The 25,264-nt window shown below is 30.1% G+C and overlaps 1 protein-coding gene across 3 annotated transcripts in view; it reads left to right on the forward strand.

Annotated features, from left to right (window-relative positions):
* The window catches only part of jvl (javelin-like), a 450,812-nt gene that overhangs the window by 406,303 nt on the left and 19,245 nt on the right, over nucleotides 1-25,264 (forward strand). For all 3 annotated transcript variants that reach the window (XM_075360968.1, XM_075360970.1, XM_075360967.1), the window contains 2 exons: nucleotides 20,332-20,430; nucleotides 24,006-24,674. In XM_075360968.1, the coding sequence (XP_075217083.1) occupies nucleotides 20,332-20,430; nucleotides 24,006-24,674 (768 nt within the window). The remainder of the gene's footprint in view (nucleotides 1-20,331; nucleotides 20,431-24,005; nucleotides 24,675-25,264) is intronic.

Below are 25,264 nucleotides of genomic sequence, written 5' to 3' on the forward strand. Positions count from 1 at the left end.
CTCTATGATTGGAGAAGATTCCCAAAGAGAGTATTAAGATATCTCGAATAACAAAAAGATTAATAAGAGCATACGATCGTAGTTTTAGCTATCTGACACAAACATATTGTTGGCTTCCATTTGCACTGGGCGATCAGAATTTAGTTTTAATTATGTCATTTTTCTCATCTCATCGAGCTCTTTAAAGTGATATATCAAATGACCATTTGACATTTTTGAGTTGACCCCATCCCCCTCCCTGCCGTCTAAAAATCAAAAAGAGTAAAATATACCTTCATTGAAGTAACCCCTCAGTACAAGGAAGAACGCCACAAACCGCATCCAGTTATCTCAGTTACAAAAAAAATTAGAGGGGGTGTAAGTTATTTTTCAACCAGCCGGTATGTAGATTATAATTATAAAGAAGAAAAAAATGTTGGCTAAAAAACGAACGTATCATCTTTTATTATTTATTTATTTTTTTTATAATTTTATATATATATTTAATTTTTTTTTAGTTTTATTATATTTATATGTATTTGTTTCATAATTCCACTAAAGATGACTGTAATCAGGATGCACATATAAGTTTTTTTTTTAATGGTTTTTAAATGCTTTCTCTTGACGAATTTATTTATAACATTTAGTACAGCTTTTATTTATATTGATTAAAAACGGTGATGAAAATATTAAAAGTAATTAGTTAATTTGAATGTCGTTCAATCAATCAATATTTATGAAAATAAATATGAAAAAGTAATTTAAATCAGATGTCCGTACAGCTTTTATTTATATTGATTAAAAATGGTAATGAAAATATTAAAAGTAATTAGTTAATTTGATTGTCGTTCAATCAATCAATATAAGATACTTATGAAAATAAATATGAATAAGTAATTTAAAGTAGTTGTCCGGAAATTCTTTTAGAAAAATTTCGAAATCGATATTGGAGAAATCATTAAAGCACATTAAATACTAAAGTAAAAGTTTTAAATTTTCTAAACACTTATAAAAGCCAGGTAGAACTTAAACTTAAATAAGAAATAATCTTATTTACTCTTGATTGGTGTTTTTATGTAATTTAATAAAGGTAGACTGTAACATGCTGAATTTTCAAAACTGTTTATTTTTAAACACACAGTTTTCACGTACTATTAATTTAGCTTCATCGTTTAATCAGACTTCAAAATAATAATTATCATATTTTTTGTTTTCTTATCGATTGTTCGTTATTTATTCGGGCCGTTTATTTAAATATATCATCTCGTAAACTATTTTTATACTATTTACAGCGTTGTCTATAATTAACGTGTGAATGATACACACTGTGACAAACACGTGGAAATCAGTTGTGGGGCTGCATGTAAACGTGCAGTCGCCGTAAGTGAAGCCGATGTGCGACGTTTTTTAATATTTACCATATTGTAGATCACATTGCACCGACGTATATCGCAGGACTTACCCTGAAATTGTAACCGGGTTTAAAATTTTATTTTCATTTAAATGCTAATTATAATTTGATCAAGCTTACATTGTTCTATCGATTATTTATTTGCTGTTGTATTTAAGTTTATATAAAGTATGATTTTAACTCTGCTTTTTTATTTATGTAATATCTCTTTTTTATATGTTCCAATAGAAATGAGAGTATTGTGACTCTTCGAAGAAATCGAAACAGATTCGGGAAATTCGTAACCGATAACCTTTGTAATGTAAAGATATTTTCTTTTTCCTCGATTTTTGTATGATCGTTGATAGTTTTTTATATTTACAATGAGATTTCATCGGAACGGAGTGAAAATTATTATATATTTTGTTAATTCATTAAGCTCTAAAAATAATGATTTTAAATAAAATAGTATTATTAGTTACAGACATAGTATTTAGATTCTGCGGAATGGTAAGTTAAATTTCCTCAAAGGGGATAAATACTTTAAAATTTGTAAGGTATTAATCTGTTAAGTGAAAATTGCGCACCTAAAATTGGAAATAAGGGCTAATAAATGGGACTACTCGTTATCAGCTACTCTTTTATTTTGCTTCTGTAGATTTACACTAACTGCATACAATATCTATTTTCAGGTATCGGACAGTATCGACACGTGTAGGATTATTCAAATCAATTTTATGTAACGGCTTGTCTTAATCACCGGAAATTATAATCGGTGTTTATAATTCCTATTTCATTTAGCGAAATTAGGTTTATCAATTTCATCAAGTAAAATTGTGAAATGTAATTTTAAATCTAACTACAATATCGGAATTATCCGATAACAAAGTAAGATTGCTGATTTTAGGGTTTTATACTTACAGTTGTAATCTATTTTATTATCGAACCCAAAGCGAATTGACATTACAATTTCCGCTCCATTTTTCTTATAAAAGGTGAAAAATCTTGATTAACTGTTACGTATGAGGAAGTATCTTTAAAAATATGTGGCAATATGAGATGCAATTTAACCAGCGATAGGATAGCATCAACATTTACATGCAATCTGCTTTGCTGTGGACTCATATTCGGTCCGATTAACTGTTTTCCATTAAGTATGAAAGTATCATTTACTTTTATTGCGATTTAAATGTTTGCATTATCGATATTATTCATATTATTCGACGATCAGACTTCAATTAAAAACACTTCTCAGATAATCGGGTCGAATCCAAATAAGATCTATTGACTTAATAGAAATTAAATATTAACGTGGCAGTTCAATACCATTTAAAGGAAAGAAAATCCAAATTTTAATCCAAGATTCTTATAGATGATCCGTCTTTCTTTTCAACTACATTTTTGTCGATAGTAATGTCTTATCCTTGTTTTACATTAAACGTGTATTTTGATGAGATTTCGTTTTTAAGTTGAACTACAGTTACGGAAGTATCGCTCCGGGATTATTTCGAACGCAAGTCGTTTCGGTTTAATTGTCTGTTGAAAATAGCTGTAGAGGTCAAATAAAATTATCACGCTATTACCTTCTTTTTTATAAGTTTTACTGATTACCGTTATTGAAAAATAAATAAATGTTTGTGTAGTCGGGATAGAATAGAAAATACATTTTTACGATTAAACTAGTGCGGTTTCCAGCTCATATACTGAAACGGATCGCTCTCCATACTGTACTCTTCCCTTTAACTTTCATCTATTGTACGAGTGTGTCTTACATGCGCTTTTTCATAACCGTATACATTTTTTCGGTAAGCTGGCGGGTTCATTATTTATTTTAACATTTATAAGCGGCTAAAACACTCGAGGCGAAGTATTTCTCCAAATAAATACGAGTTATTTTTCATTTTAAAATCGCTATTCGAACTATTCATCTAGAAAAAACATAAAACTAAATAGTATAATGTGCAAAGTTATTTCCTGATTTATCTTCCCCGTCCTTTTAAGCGTATATGAGTTGAATTTTAGGAAGAGTTCTCAGATTTTTTTAACTCCTAAATATATATTCTTGTTCTTAAAAACGTTCAAGGAACAGTGTGGAAATAAAATCGCTGAAGTTGGTAAGTAATGGTAAATTTTGTCCCGTTTTAGGCGATCATGACGGTACGTGACGTAGAATCTCTTCTGCTAGATTTATGCATAAATCCCGTTCATACTTTTTTCAAGTTGTAAAATCTGCGGTTATTATTACGGAATACGGAACGATTTATCTATCCGTTACGGTTAATAATTAGAATGATGTTAATTTATTTATCTTTATATGATGCAAACCGGAAGCGAAGTACGATCCGCGCGTTGTCAAATTGAAGCTAAGCGTGTAAAAACGTGTAGTCATTAAACGTTGTTAACTCAGTCAGTCGACGGAACTTGGATATTTTGTTCGTTCAACTTAAACTTTTTTATGCTGAGTTCGCCTTCATCTTGAAATTATAGTTTATCAGTTTTTAAGATTAGTGTGTTCAGTTACATTAAATTACGAATTTACGATCGTTTTAGCGTTTAATCTATACGATTCTTCTATGCGTAGTACCGGTGTAAAGATATTAAAAAATAAGATCCGACCGAGCAGGGTTCAAGGAAATAAATTCACCTTGACCCGGTAGGTATGTGTGTATGCGCTAGTATCCGTTGCGGACGATAAATATAATCGCTGGCCGCGATGCGTTTTATTCCTGTTGTAGTTCTCGACCGGGTATCGGCGGGGCGAGGTACTAGTCGGATAAGTTGCCCGGGGGTTGGGGGGGGGAGTCGGCGATCAGCTGTTCCATAAAACCCGTCACCGGTTTGTTGCGGAGGAGGTCACTGATGTATACGGTACCGGAATAACTTGAATTCAGCTACAGTAAAAAAAAACACGTCTTATTTGCATCCGAATAGTCCCGTTTGAAAAATTGAGATTGTTGAAATCGTATTCTACGCGATTAAACACACATCTACATATATATTTAGAATGTGTGCGTCTTGTTATTTTGTTATTTTAACTTATTTTTCCCCCTAATATACTACGTTATATCTTTCTTCAGAATTATCATCTTATTCATAAGTCGCTCGGTTAATAATAAGAAGATAGTTTTCGTAATGTTTAAATTAAGCGCTGTAATTATATCTATCGCATGACTGATGAAATGATTTAAATTATAAATACATCGCTATTCTGATTGTTGAACTCGACCACCCGCCATTCTGCTGATCAGGTTTCATTGTTTACAACCTTACCTCAGAAAATTCGTCTTGATAAAACAAATTCTGTGAAATACGAGTATGTTAACATTATATATAAAATATCTTTTATTTATTCAAAAGGTGGGGGGATTTAATTTAATAACTTTTTAGGATGATAGTTCTTAACCGTCGTTTATATACGATTTTGAATTGTAGCATAATAACAGTGAAAAGTTTTTAATTTACTGACATACAGAATGGAAATTTTTACTTTAATAATTGTGCACGCAGTTTAAAAAGATGTAAACGAGTCTTGACCGGTTGAACTATACCAACGCGCACGTTGGTATATTGTAGAATCTAACGATACGCTTGTATTCGTTTTAATTCTTTTTTTTTCTATAAAAAAATAGGATAAAAATATTGTTAATTATCATAATTTGATTGAAAGTCTTGCGGCACGAGTTCGAAACGGTCTTTTTTAGGATTAATGAATATGTAATATTGCAGTTTTCTACTTTTTTTTAGTATTTGAATTTGTTTAATGTATTTTGTCTAACGAATAGTTCCTCACTCTTACTAATCAACATCACAAAAGATAACCAATTGCGGTGTGACATGAAGGTTATGTAGAACAACATACAGGTAAAAACTTCAGGAGACTGCTACATCTCATAATTACTATTTCGGTAAAATACGTCGTTTAATAGCTAAAATGTGCCCAAACTAACGATTTGTTATCGCGACGAAAAAGTATTGGTTACGGGACTGGGGGCAGAAAAATAATGTGATAAAAAATTCTGGATCAACAGCGAAAAATAAAACCAAAACAAACTGTACAGCTCAAACATTGTAGGTCAAATGAATAACATCTGTCGTATGTACTTACCAAAAAAAAAGAAGAATTATTGGGACAAAGTAAAAATAAAAAATATAGGACACCGTGATGTCACACAGTACCTTTATTTACTTACTTACTCGTAAACAGTCATTTTATTTACATACAATGTACGAAGTGTATATTTTACGATTCATGTAACTATTGTAATAGATTTGTTAACGGTCTGTTTTATCTGTAACTTATGCTGTACTGTTACCTGTAGATTATGTATCTTAGAAGACGTAGGAAGGTAATTTAAATTTAACTGGATTATTTCCAATATCATTGTTTTACGCCCACCAATAACCTGTCCCATTAATGGGTTACATGCGCCTATTAAAAACCCCGCAAGCATATTAAACCGTCCCTCAATCGCTTGTTTTTCATTAACTTACACAAATGTAATACCTACATTACTGACATACTACACTTTTTTTACGAGTTACATAGTCGTATAACAGAAACAACAAATAGCTTCTTAACTTCATAATAATTTATTCATTTATATTTATTGTACACGAGGCCTGTTCAGAAAATAAGCGAACTTATTTTTTTAATCTTTGTTATTAATTTTATAAATTATTGGTCCTTGTCTCCTTCAAAGTATTTCACTCGCTTTTCTCAGTGGTGTTTCCACTTCGCGAAGAAGGCCTGGATAAATTCATTTGAAATTGCCTTTAAGGTCCATGACGGATTTACTTTAATGACATCAATAGTTTCAAAAGGCGTCCTTTCATCGCTGATATTAATTTCGGAAATAAGAAAAAATCGCTAGGAAACAGGTCAGGCGAGTAGGGAGCTTAAGGGTCATCTAATTTTTGTCACAAAACTGAAGAATTGACGCAGCTGAATGTGCGGGCGCATCGCCGTGCTGAAGGAACCATGAGTTGTCTCGCTACAACTCGAGTCTCTTTTTGCGAATTTTCATTTAACAGTTGTAAAAGGCCTTGATAGTACCCACGGTTTGCTGTTTCACCTCGAGACAAGAATTCAAAATGCACAATTCTATTAAAATCGAAAAAAAAAACAGAGAGCATCACTTAGAGATCGGATCGTGACTGACGTGCTTTGTTGGGGGATGGGGATTCTTTGCCGATATATTGTGATGATTGACTTTTGTCTCGATGTCGTAGCCATAAACCCACCTTCTGTCTCCGGTTATGTCCTTTGTATGATGTTTCATAGTCATCAGCTTGGTCAAAAATTTGCCGATAAATGTCCATTCGATGCGTGTTCAGTTTTTCATTCAAAATGTCATTGCGTTATCCAATCGGGTTCTGCAAGTTTTCTGACAGTCTCTTGCAAGTCAAAAACGTGCCTTGAAATCAACGCACCAGATCGTTGATTTTCCTGAACGTGGATGTCATTAGTTGAAGTCGAAGGCCTTTCTTGTCGAGGGTTATTTTCAATTGACTGAAACCACATTTAAATCCTGAAAACCATCCCTAACGTTGCGTACGACCAGTAAGCTTGTTTCAAAAGTAGAAACCTTTCTGTGAAAGTTTTTTCCGGTTTCGCGCAAAATTTTTCGTTGTATCGTTGCTGCCGAAAATCGCACATTACAAAAATCGCTACTAGTACACGTTGCACTCAAATAACAATAACACGAAACTAAACGAGATATCAACAATCCAAGAACGTGTAGTTACAGAGGAGGTTATGCGGAACACAATGCTGCCAATCGCACGTTTCTAAATATCTCCATTTGCGCGTAATTAAAAATGTTCAGTTATTTTCTGAACAGACCTCGTATGGTTTGTAAGACTTTATTCTGCTAAGGCAACAACTATGGGATGTCTCTTAGGTCTTTATTAAAGAAATATAGATTGCAAAATTTTACATTTAGATAATGCAATAATACGTTATTATTTGTTGTTGTGATTAATACAAAAAAGGGAAGTTTCTATTTAAACGTTATAAAAACTAGAGAACTTGTTGCGAATGTAATTTTCTAACTTATCTTTGCCGGGAAGGTAGAATCATATTACTTGTTTATTACAATTATTATTTAATTTTTTTGTTGCAATGATCGGATCTCTTCTTGTCAGTTCAGTGCTTAGGAGAAATCAATAAAACTAAAAACCTATGAAATCATCAACACGTAACCTACCTATTTACAAGTTACACATTTCAAATACGTGTAATTTGTTTTAGATCGATTCCCTTTTTTGGGACTACGTTAAGAAAAATATTTAAAATTTATAGAGAATTTTTTGTCTTAGCTGTAAATAGCGCCGATTATAGTAAAGTATGACCGCCGTTGTATTGTTAAAAACGCATTGAAATCTAGTAAAACAAAATTGGTTTTCTTGAATCTCTTGGATTTATGTTAAGAACAACTTTGAAATAACATATTGAATTTTCTGTCTGGGATATTATAATAAAAATGTGTAATATAATAATAATAATAAATAATGCGTATTACAGAAAAATTTTTAAATTAAAGAAACATATTTCGGTGTATAAATCTAATTAAATAAAAAATCATATGTTTGTATAATTCTCAGTGCATGTTGAAGTTATATTAAAGTACATTCACTTTCTAAGACGCCCACTTATATTGGTCTCGCTTAGACTTAACGTTTATTAGCGAATTATAATAAATTATCAATTGTATTGTGATTTGAATTGTTGTATTCTCTATTAACGGTTCATAAGAAACGTTTACAATTTATTATGAATAAAAAAATTTATGTGACCGTTTTCTTTTTAATAAGAAATAATACATTTTTAATACGTAATCTTCGCATTTCCAATTGCAATTTAAATTATATGCGTTGTTGAATTGAGCTATGTTAAAATTCTGATGTCAAGAATTCTGGTGTAATTAAAACGTTAAAACATATTTGATATAATATGTTTCCAGTAACTCTGTAAATGCATTTTTTTAAAATATTTTTTGTGTTATTTATGTTTGCTCTTTTCTTCAACCTGTATAGAGTAGTATATTAGTGTAAAACATTGTAACCAGTGAAAGTGGAAAGCTACCCGCAAAATGTCACAATTTAACTGACAATAGGCGTAAACTACTTTTTGTATTGTTTATTTTATGAAAGTTACTTGGAGATCAACAACTGCGTTTATTGAATGGATCTATTTTGTATATGTGCTTCACTCGTATTCGTAGACGCTGAAAATGAGTAAATTGTCAGAAATTAAATCATTGTTAGTTTTTTTTTGTATGAAGAGATCGACGTGTACTATTTAATTTACTTTTTTAGCGATTTATCTTTATATGTAAAAACATAATGTGATGTTTGCATTTAATTTAAGTGATCTGTCTGAGGTGTATACGTTTATATTACATCATCTTTTTCATTAGTTTTTTCGATTTAATCGATTAAATGCTCTACTTATTTAGAGTTCCACTTTATATGTTCCAATTTTATATGATAACAGTATCGTACAGTCAATATCTGTAGGCAGCATTAATTGGTTCTGACAATTTCATCTGATGTGTTGAACACAATTTGTTTTCTTCTGATTTATTTTTTTATTACTCTAGAAGGGTGAATGTACGTTTACAATAAATCATGTTAGAAAACGACAAAGAATGAGTGTTACCAACCGACCTCAAGAAGAAGTAGTTGGTTGGCGGGAATCCGACATAACCACATACGGCGGGTTGTGGTATCTGCGAGCAGATCTTTTGGCCGCCTCTTTCGTAAAACCCAACAAAAAAAATGAAATTAAGTGATATATCGATATATTGCGCTTTCGATAGTATTCAAAACCGGTGTTTGTCAAGTGTCACATACGACTCCGTCCAGAAAGGGGAGCGCATTGCATCTTCCAAACACTAGGGTCCCGGAAAGACGCATTCCTGTTAGGCCGGAAGGCTCTATTACCAAAAGGACTTCAGGAGCGGACTGAAGGGGAATCATGCCTGGAACTAAGCTCGCCCTAGATCAGCCCTTTTCAAACAGTTTCTTCCCGGTCTAAAGAATCGGAACGCGGCAAATAATTCCGTCCATAAATAAAACAAAATAAATATAACCGCCACTAAGTAAAAATTGCTGCCGTTAAAAGAAAGATACAACAGAAAGAGACTTTTGTCCAAGTTATGCGATTAATAAGGAGATACATAATTCTCCTGCTATCCTTGCGTTCCATCAAGTGTCACAAGGTCACTCCTTCGATGAACCTCGTCGTTCTGTTTTGAATTTAACGCCTCATAGAGTTTCACTTCGTATCCTGAACGCTTGCCTATTTTAAAGAGTGCAGACTGTTTGGTGATAATTAAAAATTCAGATGATAGTAGCTGGAAGTAGTATTATCGTATTTTAATAAATTTACAATGAAAATTATTAAAATTTTCTCTTGTTTGTTATTTATTGTTAAAAGTGTATAGGTTGAATTATAATATGAGATTTATTTTTGAGAAAAAATATTATTACAGAGATTATATGAAAAGTATAATTAAAAAACATTAAAAATATAAATATAAAGTTTGAAGATGAAAAAAAATTATTTAAAACAGAATAAAAATAACAATCACTACCAATTTTCTAACCCTTAATTTGTTGCCAATTTAAAAAAAGCTGAAATCCAAAGCATTGAATAGTGTGTAATTTTTTGGATTTTTAACACAGTTTAAATTTTTTTTTTTTCATGGACCACATTACTACTTTATTCAAGTATCCCACTTCTCCTTTCTTACCTACCAGTACGTTTTAAATCTCTCAGTAGCCTTTTTCCCGAATTCTTCTGCCGCTACTTATTTTTGTTTTGGAGCATCTTTATCATAGAAGATTCTTTTTTTGAGATAAATTCCCAACTTTGTATCTGCAGAATTTCTGTTTCTGGTTTGTTTAGACTTCCTTATATAACAATATATACTTTTATTTTTTCTTTCTAGAAAAAGAATCTAAAAACAGATCTCCTATCGTGCATTATGTATGTTTATTTTTTTAATTTTTGGTATTTTCTACGGGTGGAATTTATATATATGTATATCAAACGAGTAATTTGTTATTGGAATTGTTGGACTAAATATTTTCTTTAAAAATATTTTTTCATTCTTTTGGATTTCATTTAAATACTTGTTTCAATCATCGTCAAACATTTCACAGTAGACAATACTTCTGAATGAACCCCCGTATTCAAATGCCTTTATTTGTAGAATTAAATTTATTGTTATAGGTGTTTTTTGTTATACAAGAGGCCTATTTCATTTTCGCCAGATTTCTTCAACCTATTTTTTTTATGGCCCTTCTAGTCTATAGTTTCGCTGAGGTAAATATTTCACAAGAAATAAAGCTACAAACTTCCATCATCATAGAAGTAAGAAAAGAGTCTAGTGAAAAGCCTTAACAAACTGAAAAGGGGGAATATAACTTACTTTTTACTCAAAGAAAACCCCCCTTAAAAAAATGTACAAATCGAATATAGAACCTCCTTTATTGTGTTTGGTTAAAAATTAAGAAACGATTATGTATAAATTTAATTTAGACTTTCTTTATTTGTGTTTCTAAAAATAATGTTGATATAAAAACAGTTAATTGCAGCTGAGCTGTTTAAATAATATTTTAAATTGAAAGCTGATGGAAGTTCAGTTTGATGAAAGAGGTACATTAATGTTATGAAATATTGAAATTAGAAATATTTTTGTTTCCATTTTCTTATTGATAAACGAGAAGGAAAACTTTGTGGTTTTTTATTGTTCTTAGAATTGCAGATAACGCACCTTTAGAGTTTTTTTTCCTTATCTTTCATTTCACGTTTTATTGGGTTAACTTGTAAAATTATTAATCTATGTTTGAATTGTTGGAAAAAAATTGAAATTTTCTATTTGTGGGTTTTACAGTGTATGGTTTGTTGAACATATAGATGCTAGTTTACTTTTACAGTTCTTAATCTTTAGTAAGCTGTTCTTGTAAAAGATATAGCAACTAAACAAAAAAACTCATTATAAATTCTTTCTGGACATCCTTATTGCTTACTTTGCTTGGTTCATACGGGAATAACCTTTTAATTTCGTACATTGAACTTTTTTTAATACCCCTCACTCTCTCTCTCTCTCTCTCTCTCTCTCTCTCTCTCTCTCTCTCTCTCTCTCTCTGTGTGTGTGTGTGTGTGTGTGTGTGTGTGCGCGCGCGCGCGTGTGTGTGCAGATGCTTGCATAATTGTACTACGATTCGTAGTTTTATTTTTTTTTTGTTCTTAATAAAATTGCATTGCTTTATTTACCTTTGATATTGCTTTTAAGCTTTTATGAATTGTTACTGAAGACTTTTTTCTTATCTACGTTTTGTGTGCGCACATTTCTGAATATTATTGAAATTAAGTTCGCCAGATACTAATGCTGTTGCGCCGAGAACCCGTTATGACTATGAAGGCTGGATATTCATCGTTCATGTCATTGATTGGGTGCTCCTTTTTGCGATCACAAGCCTGTTTCTCAAAACTCTTACTTGAACGATTAAGTCAGTTGTAATTATATTCAATGTTTAATACATTTTTTATAAATTGAACTCATAAAACAATGTAACTAATTCATTCTGTATTTAGAGTTGAATTGTTCCTATTCGTAGTATATTTACATGTAATTATGTTCGTTAAAATTCCAGTTGGAGTTTGGGAATAATTTTTGTATACCAGTCTCAGATCATGCAACCAGTTAATTTTTTAGGTCGGATTTACTATTTATCATTCTTGTAAGATTACCAAAAAGTTAAAAAAAAATTGGTGTAAGTAAAATGCTAACCTTAAACATTGATGTTAAATTTAAAGCATAATTTGATATATTATTGCTTGCATTTTTGGTAAATTCATCAGATTTTTACAGTTGATCAGTATTATTTGTATATTTACAATTTATCAATAAATATTAGAAATCTTGTTAACTGCATGGTGAGCAGTGCAGATGTGCTTAAATCACGAACTACTTTGTGATTTTGCAGTTGCATTAGCTTAAAACTAGGTTGAGCATATTAAAATAAGTATTTCAAGAAAATTTTTTTCAAAATATTATTACTTCGTTGATTATTTCTGAAATTAAATTTTAAGTACATTCACATACATTATCTAAATTGTACATTGATGTATTAATTATTATAAAAAATAATATAACTTACTAAAAATATAATTTTTATTTGCCTTTTTCATGATATATATTATGATAAAATCTATAAAATGTTTAGATGGACATTAATTTCTTTCCCCCCCCCCCCCCCCAATTATGTCTAGAAAAAGAGATAATGTGTTTCTGTTGTATATTCTTTATTTATTCTCCTGTCATTTCAGAATGGCTGTGCCAATTTTGGTGAAATGAGAATCAAACTATTCATCTTACAAATGCATATGACACTGGGTATAGGACGATTTAAATAGAATAAAATACCGACTGTAGATGTTTATCTAGTCCGAAAATACAAAATTATTTGAAAAAAATGTAATGTAGGGGTCGTATAACAATATTATAAATGAAAAATAGAGTTTTTGTATATCTATATATATAAAAATGTTAAGTTCGTTTGTGTACGGCTTCAAAAACTCAAAATGTTCTGCACCGATTGAGCTCAAATTTTAGCACGATATATAACCCGCATCAAAGATTGTTTTCATCTATTTTTAATAAATCTATCTATCTATTTTTAATTTGGAAATGTAAACAAAGGAAAACCAATCAGATCAATGCAAGATGGCCGCTGTCAAACACAACGACCAAATTTCTTTGAATTATATTTTACAGCTAAAACATCTGTATTTTATTAAAAAAAAAAAAAACACGATAAAAAAATTTTACCACGATATATAACCCGCATCAAAGGTTGTTTTAATCTATTTTTAATAAATCTATCTAGCTATTTTTAATTTGTACAGTTTTTTAATAAATAAGAGGCTAATAAATCAGATGGAAATGTAAACAAAGGAAAACCAATCAGATCAATGGAAGATGGCCGCTGTCAAACACAACGACCAATCACAAAGAACCGTTATGGTCGTTGCCAATGTAAACAAAATCACAACTGATTAAGTAACAAATTTCTTTGAATTATATTTAACAGCTAAAACATCTGTATTTTATTAAAAAAAAAAAAAAGATAAGCTACCAAGAAGGATGACTTACAGTAAATAAATTAAAACACCCAACTTTCTTATACCCCAGATTGACTTAAGACTATGCAAACAAAAAAAGTCGAAATAACCAAATACACAGAAAAAATATCCCTACATAATGACCAAAAAATCCTTTGTTAGGTTATTCTTTTACATATATATGATTAAACAATCGTTTTATGATCATTTAGCGTTCTTTGCTATGTAAAAGCAAAAAACAAAATTCACAAACAGTAACACTGAAACCACACAACTAAGTATTCGTTTTTTTTTTTGTTTTTTCTAACCTCCGAAATCACCGTTATGCATTACTTCAGATCACATCTGAAGTAATTCTTATCATCATATGAATGATTTATAGCGTATGAAAATGCCATGCCTGACCGGGATTCCAACTCGAAACCACCGGATTTAAGTCCGAGACGTTACCATTCGCGCCACGGAGGCCGGCAAACATATTCGTTAGGAGCCGAATAAAAACACGACTTACCAATATGGCGTTGTGTGTCAAACCAATTTTATACGGACTATAATTACTTTTAATACGCGAAACCCTTTGCAATGATTGAACATTAACTTAAACCTCTTCAAAAATTATTCCTTTTGAACTAAGCCACATTTTGATATCATTGTTTTTCTATAACACGGCTGAAATTCTTTTCGTTTAATGATAAGAAGGGTTGTCAAAGACAATAACCGAATTCTCTTCCAAAGGACATAATACACCGCTAAACTATTTCTAAATAATTCAAATTCGTGTAATTTTTTTACGAATCGCGTTTTTATCAAAATCTCACCTTTTTCTCAATTGACCTGCGGGGTTTTGTTTTCTTTGGAGACCGTAATTCATTAGTAGATCATACTCGAGAATCACGTTGTACACTGAAGCAGCACAACTTCTACTTACGTTAGCAGTTTATTAACATCTGAAATCAACGCCGTTTGATTATTCTGTAATTTGTAAGCATTACTCTGATTTTGTAAGCATTTAAAATTGTGTTTTTTCGCACGACTTGAGGGCTTTTTTCGCAGCCCACAAATCTTTATATATATAAAAATGTTAAGTTCGTTTGTGTACGCTTCAAAAACTCAAAATGTTCTGCACCGATTGAGCTCAAATTTTAGCACGATATATAACCCGCATCAAAGATTGTTTTTATCTATTTTTCGGATCAGTCACATACCCGCGACCGCGAGAAAATAGTTTTTTTAACGGTCAGTTGTGTACCAGTGACCGCGCCATCTGCCGGAAGCGAAGGGAACACTCGCCATACTAGCTAACGACAACCGCAGTCACATGTGAAACAATACCTGTTCCCAATTACATTGTTATTAAAAAAAAAACAACGTATACACTTGCATCCGATTCAGATTATTATACAATCTGATTTAAATATTCACTTTAATCGAGGTACTTTTGTGTGATCGTGTCGTGATTGAGCTGCGCCTTTCACCAAGCTCTGAATTTATTAGAAAACGACCAACAGTGAGATATATGTATTAATGACACGTGCAACACTGCACATCCAAACCAAATTCGCGCATTATTCGCAATTATATTGACCGCTTGCTTCCCTTCATCTCCCACAGAGTTATGGGAAAGATATCGATCGCATATGGCTGAGGATAATTTTGCATAGAGTACGCCTAGAAAATACCAATATGACCATGGAATTTACAGAAGGCATTTACAACGAAGCATTGATAAATATTGAAGATATTTATCAAGTGCTTAGCTATTGCAAATAAAGTTCTTAGTCAATTGGGAATGCCAGCACCCACCCGAGCTGCGATTGCTTCATTTGATGTGGACTTACGCCGTGAACAGAGTTACAACATTGGTGATCTTCAGTCATATGTCCAATCAAACATTCCCAAATTAACAGAAAGGCATTTATGATCGCATAATGCAAATGATAAATGACGGAGTTTGGGGGCACCTTCTTCTTGGATGCGCCAGGAGGAACTGGGAATCAAAAATCAGTTGATCAAAAAATGACACTTATCCTGTTGCGGAATATTAATCAGCCAAAACTCTGCAACGGCATGCGACTTGCAGTTAAGAAATTGATGAATAATGTAGTGGTAGCAACGGTTTTAACTGGGCCTTTCGCAGGTGAAGATGTCCTCATTCCTTGAATACCCATAATCCCGACCAATACACCATTTTAATTTAAAAGATTGCAATTCCCAATTCGATTGGCATTTGCAATCACAATCAATAAAGCTCAAGGTCAATCTTTATAATTGTGTGGTTTAGATTTAGATGCGGATTGCTTCTCACATGGGCAACTGTATGTTGCGTGTTCCCGAGTCGGCAAACCAGATAGCCTTTATATCTACGCAGACAGTGGAAAAACAAAAAAAATATTGTATATCCACAAGTATTGCATAATTAAACTTCTATGAAACATATGCTTTGTTTTGTTTCTCATTTCTCATCCATGCAACCACAATGTGTCACAGTGAAGCATGGCAGGTAGATCTAGTATATATATATATTAAAAATAATTAAACTACTACATTTAAAGATCTCAGATCGTTGGATATGTAACAGTTAATTGAAAATTAACACGAATAGGAAGCAAATATTAAAATTTATATGATCAAAAAATTTAAAACTAGTTTAAAATGATTCAATGGAAATGTTTTAGAGAAATAATTATTGCAGTTTAATTGAAATTGTTGCTTTTTTGTTAAGTTAATCTCTGCACCCGTGTACATCCTTACATGTATCCATTACAAATATAACAATCTAGTGGTTCTTGTAAATCTTTAACTTTTTCATGCAAAAACTACTCAACTGATTGGCTGATATTTACATGAAGATCAATTTTATATCTGGACAGAACATAGGAATACTGCAGTTAGAAATTGTTTTGCTGTATCAACCAGATTATGTGTTTTGTCCATATTTAACTTTACTGTGACCAAACCATAAGTCATATCGAATTTAGAAACCACTAGCAGTATTTAAAATTAAATTTTCTACATAAGGATCTCTTTCTTTTTCGATATCTCAGTATATCAGTTATCAAGAAAAGCAGCTTTAAAGGTGTGACAATGTATGGTGCTCATTCTTTTAGATTTTCCCTTTACTTCACCTCCAGTTTCCATTAAAGTTGTTTTCTCAGTGACAGTGAATAAGTCAAAAGGACAGATGCTTCAAGTGGCTATTCTCCACATGGAGAGTAAATGCTGTATCGTACAAAAGTTAATTTTTTAGATTATCTTCTTCACAAATTGTTCCACAAAAAACAAATACAAAAAAAGTTAAAAACATAAAATAAAAAAAATCAAATTAAAAAATAGGAACAATGAACGGTCACCTCATTGTGGTGTTTGTCAGGTTGCTAAAAACCACACAAAATTCCTTTTTAGTCATAAGAAGGACGGGTAATTAGCCATAACTATTTTTGAGATGGGGGGCTGACTATTTTAAAACCCACATACTTGGATCACTCAAAATTTCAAGTCCTATGACCAAACTGTTGCTCTAAAGATAGTTTTTATATTGAACATTGTTATTTATCACTATTATTCTATAGTGAGGGTCGTAGACTGATATATATGTTACCCAGTTTATAAATTTGGTTTTTTAAGTATTTTTCTTAACATTCTACTTGTATGTTATCTGTTTTTTTTATTGTTGTTGACAAAAAACCTTGGACCTTTTATTGTCGATCTACCCCATAATAGTAATGTAGACTTATAATATAATTCTTTGAATTTGTTGTTGATTTAAAATAATAAAATACATCTTTTTTGAGAATTATATTGTTAAAGATTTATCAGAACATATTATTGTATTTATTATTCTTATTATTATTATATTTTTTTCTTTAATTAACAATTAATATAATCAATAATCAAAAATTGTGCTGTTATACTGTTTCGGCTGTATGTCCTTAGCAGAGATTTTGTTGCCAGTGTGTGAGCTTTTATTTTAAAAGTAAAATTATGTTTAACATTAAAGAAACTGATATTTCTGTTGTAACATTGAGGTACTTCAAAATTTTTAATGTAGATTTTTAAGAATTTAAACTTAAAATTGTTTGTAGACCAATAATTGGTTTTGAAATTTGTCACCATGCCCTGCAAGGAGGATATTTGAAATAATTTATTTTCTAAAGCCCATTCTTTTTTGTTTGGAAATTCTTTCTACAAAAGTAAAAAACAATTTTTTTTTAATAGATGTTTGAAAAATACAGGAAATAGCTGTGTGTAAATACAATAGGATTTGGTAACTTTGTTGGTTTGTATTATTCACAAACCTCACATAGTAATATTTCAGTGTTTTACGTTTACATTATGTAGAAAATCAAGTCATTATATTTGGCAAGTAGTACTTTCTGTGTCATGTGCAGATGTATCATACCTTCACCATATATTTGTCTATTACAGAAATTTTGTTAGTTACATTTTAGTATCATTATTATTTTTATTTGGTTTTTTATTTAAGTAAATAGTTGTTTTGCTCTGGTCATTTGATGATTTAACCTGAGGTACAAACATCATTAAGCGTTGCTTTCTGTGAGAATAATGGTTTCAAAATTATACAGCCAGTACTTATAATAAAAAAAATTAAAGTGATACATGTGAAACTGTGTATAATATCATTTACATTTTTGGGTGAGTTTGAGGTGCTGATATTGAACTTGGAGGGGAAAGAACTGGGAAACTCAAATTTGGCTACACTTACCAGTTATGCCTGAAATTGGATGTTTGTTATTCATAAGTAATGCTGTGACATTTTAAGGAGCGATTTGTCTCGTGTGAAGATTCACACATTTATTATAAAATAAAATTCTATCAAACAAAATAAAGTGTAATATTTAGATAGGCAATTGGAATCGCTGGTTGAATGTGGAAAGCAAGATTTTTAAAACCTTATAAAATTGTGAACTAAACGTATGAAAGACAGGCATTGAAAATCTCTCAAAGTCAACTAAAGCCATAAGACTTTTGTAATAACATATTTGTAACAGTTGCTATGTAATATTATATAATTTGACAATTGCTTATTACGTTTACTTAAAAACAAGAAAGATGTACTGTAAGTTTTGATGAATAAATTTGAAATAATTACAAGTGATTTAGGTTGTTGATAGGGAATCCTCAATCGACCAAAGCTATAGAAATTATGAAAACTTACCCTAAACCACCAATAAATTCAAATGTACTTCTACATATTAGTTGTTTGTTATATAAATTGATTTCTGATAAAAGTAAAAGGTTGGTCTAGTATTTGTTTCATTTTTGGTAAATAAAACTTACTAAAATATTTCAGTTTTTTAACAGGGAGCTCAACATTGACTGCAGTTTGATTATGTTATAAAACTTCCTATAAATTTATATTTACCCAAATACACTTCAATATTTCATGTTTTAATAAATTTTGTTGGTTATTTTTTTTTTTTTTATGGATCATCAATCAATTTGAGTAGTTTGATTGTATTCTTCATTCCTTTCTAATGCATTATAATCTTTTAACCGGAATACTTACTGCAGTCCTGTATATTTTTAATTATAATTCAGTAGAAAATCACAAATTTGATTACTATTTAACTTTAAAAATTGAATGACTACGGCATTTTCAGGGGATATCCTGTATCTCATACAATGTCAGGTCATCTACAATCTTTGATTATGGTATCTAACTTACATAGTTGTGTTTATCATAAAAATTAATTCTGAAGTCTAAATTTTTTTTAAGCAAAATCTTTGTGGTAGTTCAGCTTTAGAATTCATCTCGGTACGTTTTCAATGAATTACTGAAGGCGATTTTAATCTTCTTGTTTTTTTCATCGATATATTGTTTAAACTATGAAAGAAATAAATAAATGGTATTCTGTACTGGAATTAATAAAACAAAGGTTTTTTATAGTGATCTCACTTTTATTACAGAGTGAAAGCATTTGTGTCTTTTCATTCTGAAGGTTCTGGGTTCAAATCCTAGTCAGTATTTGACTTTTTTTTCATATGCTACAAAATTAATTGAATTCACAAATGACAGTTAGAATCAGTTTAGCAGTAAAGTTTGTATTTTTCATTGAGTGTCCATTATGAAACACTTTTTTTTAATTAAATGTATCTATTTTTGTCTGTTCAAGTAAATAATATGTTAAAAAATAGCTTGTATTAGTACTAATGAATTAGGGTGTGTATGGTTGACTGTTGTTGACCTGGTTTTCTACGTTAAAGATAGTATCATTTGTCGGTAATGTATGTAATTTCAGCCAGAGTTTTGTGATACATCAACTATTACATATTCTTTATGTAGATATAGCATGGTAGAGCGGTTATAAAATGTATTAATAAAATGTTTGTTGTGACAAATTGTAATAATAATGACCAGTATTTGAGATAATATTGTATGCTCCTAGAGCAGCTACACAGTAGTTTTAGCTATATAAAATAATTAAAGCAGCTGAGGTGCTAAAACAACTGTACAATTGAAACGTATTTTTAGTTTTTTGCCAATTATAGTAACTACGTTCTTACCTCCTAATAAAATTTCTATTACCTATATTATTATTAGATGAAAGTGAAATTAAACATAGTCAGTTCAAAATAAATAATTAGATAGAAAAAAAGGAAAAAAGTATTTCTTCTATTTTGTTACTTGATCTTTAGATACTTTATGTAAACTTTAGATTTCTTTTGATACATAATTCCTATAATAATTAATTTATAAATCAGTGGTATATCATAAATATATGGAAAATCAGGTATCTACGATATAATTATTTTTTACAATAATGTGAAAAATAGTTCTGCATGTTAATATTTTGTATGGTTTTAGGTTGCTACCAGTCGACTAGAGAAATTGTCAAGGTTAAAAACTGATCTGTCTCATCAGCTAGACAAATTTAAAGAAGAAAATGATGACCTCAGGTTCCAGGTAAGCTTCTTCATATATTTTCTTTTATTTGTTATTATTTAAGCATCATTAATTAATTTTCAAGTATGTGTTTAATGTGTACCTGCATAAATATTTTATATTTTAAATAAATTTGGTGTAAATAAATTATATCATATACAGTTATTTTATTCACTAAGAAAATGCATTGTTTTGTTTAAAATTAGTCCATATAATTAGGAAAATCTAATCCTTTTATAAATGAATTAGCATTTTTGTGTTCTGTTGATTATTAAATGATCTCATTAAATTATATTTTTTATAATCACATTGTGTCATACTACCTGCTAACACTCTATGATTATGATTTTAATATGAAGATTAAGGTTTTAAATTATTATATTGTATAAATATATGTTTTTAAGTTACGTGAGTTAAGGATCAGCTTAAATTCAAGCTGTAGCTTTTTTTCAAAGTTAAGATCACAGAAAAAATAAAATACATTCTGTCCAGCCAGGATGAGACAGTGTAAACGTTTTATGTTTTCATACTTGTTTTTAGCCTTTGTTCATTCTTGTAGAATTTCTTCTACAAGAATGCCAAAAATGCCACTGCTGAAAATATAAAAACAATTTCAGCAATAAAGAAAGAATAATTAATTTGATACTACCGATATAAAGTTTAAAACATACAGTTGTTTTAAATACTTTTTTTCAACAGATGGAAATGATTGAAGCAAATTCTTTGGTATTTTATAAAGTAATTAATCAATTTTTTCACTTCATATTTAGTTTTGAATAATTTTGTTTTCCATTAGGGAAACAGAAATATTCAAAAACAAAAAAAATGTGACAAGTGCTGTAAATTAGTCAATTTATACGAATAATTATAAAAAATGTCTTATTCATTCATTGCATTATACAAAAAAAAGTTAGTTTTAATCTGAATTATATTCAGAAAATAAAAAAATATATAACTAAATTGGCGTGAATATAACTATTTTTACTTTGTTCTTTTAATCATGAGGTCTAATGCCTAACCTCAGAATCAGACTATTTGCATTATTTATCTGTTGCTCGACTAGTAGAAAATTCCTGAAGGTTTGTCTGATGGAAGTACAAAAGATGATTTTTGATTTATTGGACTGCCAGTTTTACCAATAGGCCAAAGTGATTTATGTACAAAAACTTGTTGAAGATTCAAGCTAAACAGATGGATAAACTTATTTGTAAACAAAAGTTTCTAAAGGTGAAGAAATGCTCTTTTTTAAGCTGCAATCTTACAGATTGAATGTTAAAGTTATCAACATCGCTAACTTCTGATGAGTAGTAAAATATCTATTTTTCATTTCCTTTCCATTTTCACATTATTTGTACTTTCAAATTAAGGAAGACAAGAATAATCACATTTCAAATGATTTTTAATCAAGCTTTTGTTAATTGCTGATTTTACTGTAGCACTCATTCATTTAAAGAATTTTGCTTTATTATAAAACATTTTTTAAATATTATGTGACAGCATATTAATGTACAATAAAACACACAATAATAGTACATAAAGCTAAATTTTCACCACACTTATAAAACCTTGAATACTAATGATTTTACACTGAAATCATCATATTTCACTGCACTTTACGAACATACTTCCATTATAGCTGATTGTATGCACTGCCTTCACATTACTAATTTTAAAATCAATTTTAAGTGAAAACATTCTATTAATGTTTGTTTGTTGTTTTTTTTAAATACTGTCTTTAGATGATATTCATTATAGAAATTTGTTTACTACAGAAACCTTCATTTCAAATTTTTATTAAATGTTTTAAACACTGGAAGGCTTGATTTGTGTAAATGAAAATAAAATAGGAATAAATATTTTATTTTTATGAGAACATTGTATAACCTAGGTAAAATAAATCATGTCAAGCAACATTGAAGTTATTTGTTTCTTAAAAAAAGAATACAAATTGTTACTGGCATTTGATTAAAAAAAGTCAAGGTTAATTATTATAAAATCTTGTTAACAACATAATTTTTCAAATATTCATTTTTGTGTAAAAAAATTTAAAAAAAAATTACAATCTAACCAAAAGTCATTAATTTAAAGTGTTGATTGAAATGTTTGTGCTCTAACTTCATACAGAGATTTTATAGCTCATAAGAAATTTCTTTATATAATTATTTCTTGTAAATCATTTTATTTAAGGAGTGTAAGACACTAGAAATAATTAGAAAAAATGAAACTGCAGTGCGTATAGTAAGAAAGTTACCATAAAGATACCGTAAGGTTGTATGGTTCAATTTATTTATGAATACTTAGAAGATGAGTACTTTAAATTTTCATATGAATTATTTTCCATTATACAAATAATAAAAAATGATACTCTGTTACTGTTTACTGTTAATGTATTTTTATCAGCAGTAGATGTTAGTAATTAAATTTATTTTTAATATATTTTTAAAATTTTCAAATGTGTTGGTAATATAATGAAATTTATTATTTTATTCTTAATTAAAACGCATAATATAGGGTTATTTTTTATTGAATTCCTACTGTTTTATGTATCCATTGTGAATGTCAAATGAAGGTTGTACAGTTTTCTTCTTTTGGTACATATTAATTTCATGTAATATTTATTATGATATAATATGTACGTAACACTATTATGTTACTGGTACTAAGGTTTTGTTGCGGTTAAGGCAGTGCATTCATAGTGTATTTCTTTATATTATACTTTTTTTTCAATGAAACTTAATCCTTTTACAATAATTATTTTAATTTTTATACTTGTTCATACTATTATGTATAACTTTGCATATTAAAACATATGAGTAATTGAAGTATGCATTATGCAATATTTAAAAATGAGTATTTTTCCATTGTTTCTATAACAGTGTGAAACTGTGCTGTTTTTGAATAAGTAGGGCTAATTAATGAAAAATTTAATTAAAAAAAGTTAAAGTAAAAAAAAAAAACTAATGTTAAAATATTTATTCCATGTTTAGTTACACTTAGGTTTCAATTTGTGTTCAGATTCTGCTAATTCAGAGCTGGATTTATAAGTTTGTTACCAATTTTTTTTTGTTTTAGTAACTGTATTAATTTATTTTTAGTTACTGAAAGTCTTAATTTTATTAAATTTTTTTTTTGTTTTACAAACTTTGAAATTATAATGAATTCCAGATGTAAAATTTTACTATAAATTCAATACAAATTGTGTTGTAAGGTAATTTATAATAAGTTCACTATTTTCATATCGCATTAAGTTGTAATCTTGTAAATAAATTATTCTTGATCTTGTTAGCAGTACACACAATCAATACTCAAATATATTCTACTTTGACTTTTTCTACTTTACCCAAAGTAGAGTTATTACATCCTTCAATCATTTGTTACTGAGTGTGGGGGATCAGTTTAATGACAGCAAAAAAAAAGTTAATTACTTAATCATAATAATCTTGAATTCATTATACTCCATGTGTGTTTTAAACATGGTTGGTTTTTGATTGTAGGAAGTATATAAAATTATCTGCTGCTAGATCTAGAAGTTTTGGCAGATCGTAGAGTTATATTATGAGGATTGTTTTTAATCTGATTTATGTTTATTTTAACAGTTGGAAGAGAAGAGTATTGAGCTTGAAGGTACAAGGGCCCGTATCCGTTTGCTGGAACGTCTTCAGAGTGCCAAATATTCATCTGATTTAAGCGAGTCGGTGGTGAACCACAGTCATACGCTTCTGCCACCGAGCCATGAATCAACACCAAATCCCATCCTTCCCCATATTGCACTTCCTATTGCTCTCGATGACACAGCTATCCATCATTCGAGTAGTACTGAATCTGCTCATCATGATGAAGATCTTACTATTGAGAAGAGAAGTGAATCTCCAAGGAAACGACCTCCAAGCAAAATACCTTTGAAATCATATTCCGCTCCAAAACCACCGACTGGAAGAACTAAACCTTTGACCCAGAAATCAGTAAAGGAATCTATTTCGTTAGGAAGAAGTAGAGATGCGAATAAAAGCAAAGATATTTCAATGTACTCTAGAAGTAGAGAATCGTCTGTAGGTGGAAAAACAGGAAGCAGAGAATCATTAAAAGAACCCTCTTCTTCGATCGGCCGAAGAATGCGAAAACATTCTACCCAAGATGGCAGCTTTTCTTCAACTGGTTCATCACATTCCGTCCGAAACAATCAGACTCCTTCCTTAGCTTCCAAGAAGACCCAATCTTCATCTTCTAGAGAGAGGATTTCAACTCAGGATCAGAATGAACAAAAGGTACGGCCTGCGAAGCAATCATTTTGGAGCAACTGGCTTCGGGGCTAGTCGTGGCCACCGTTTTCCAATCTACCTTTGAAAATTAGTATGTTGTTTACTTTTAGTTAAACATTATGAGTGATTTGGTTTTTTTGAATTGCAGTTCAGATGTTTTTGTTTTTGTCTTCGGCATTTATTATTTTTGTTTCATTATTTTAAAATAATAGGCACACATTATTTGCTTGTCGCTCATGTGCTTTTGCTTTGTATTGACACATTAATAATAGACATGTCTTAATTTCGCTGTTCTGATAATTTGATCTTTGCATACCTGTCTTATTAATCCTGAAATATTTCCAAAAAAACTGCCAGCCTCAACCATCACAATCATGAACAATTTAAAAATGTCCTTTATGGAGGGTCGTCTACTTAGCATCGCATAAAGAACTGCAGTGAAGAGACAACCCACCCGTCACTTCACAAGTTTTCTATTTTGTAAGTGAATTGCATTTTAGTTCTTTTAATTTGCTCTCATTTTCTTATGTAGTTTATTCACACAATTTTTGATGTCCTGAAACATGAGGAGCATTTTTATCAGCTGAATCATTTTT

The sequence above is a fragment of the Lycorma delicatula genome, chromosome 3 (assembly GCF_047948215.1).
Source record: "Lycorma delicatula isolate Av1 chromosome 3, ASM4794821v1, whole genome shotgun sequence".
Taxonomy (NCBI): domain Eukaryota; kingdom Metazoa; phylum Arthropoda; class Insecta; order Hemiptera; family Fulgoridae; genus Lycorma; species Lycorma delicatula.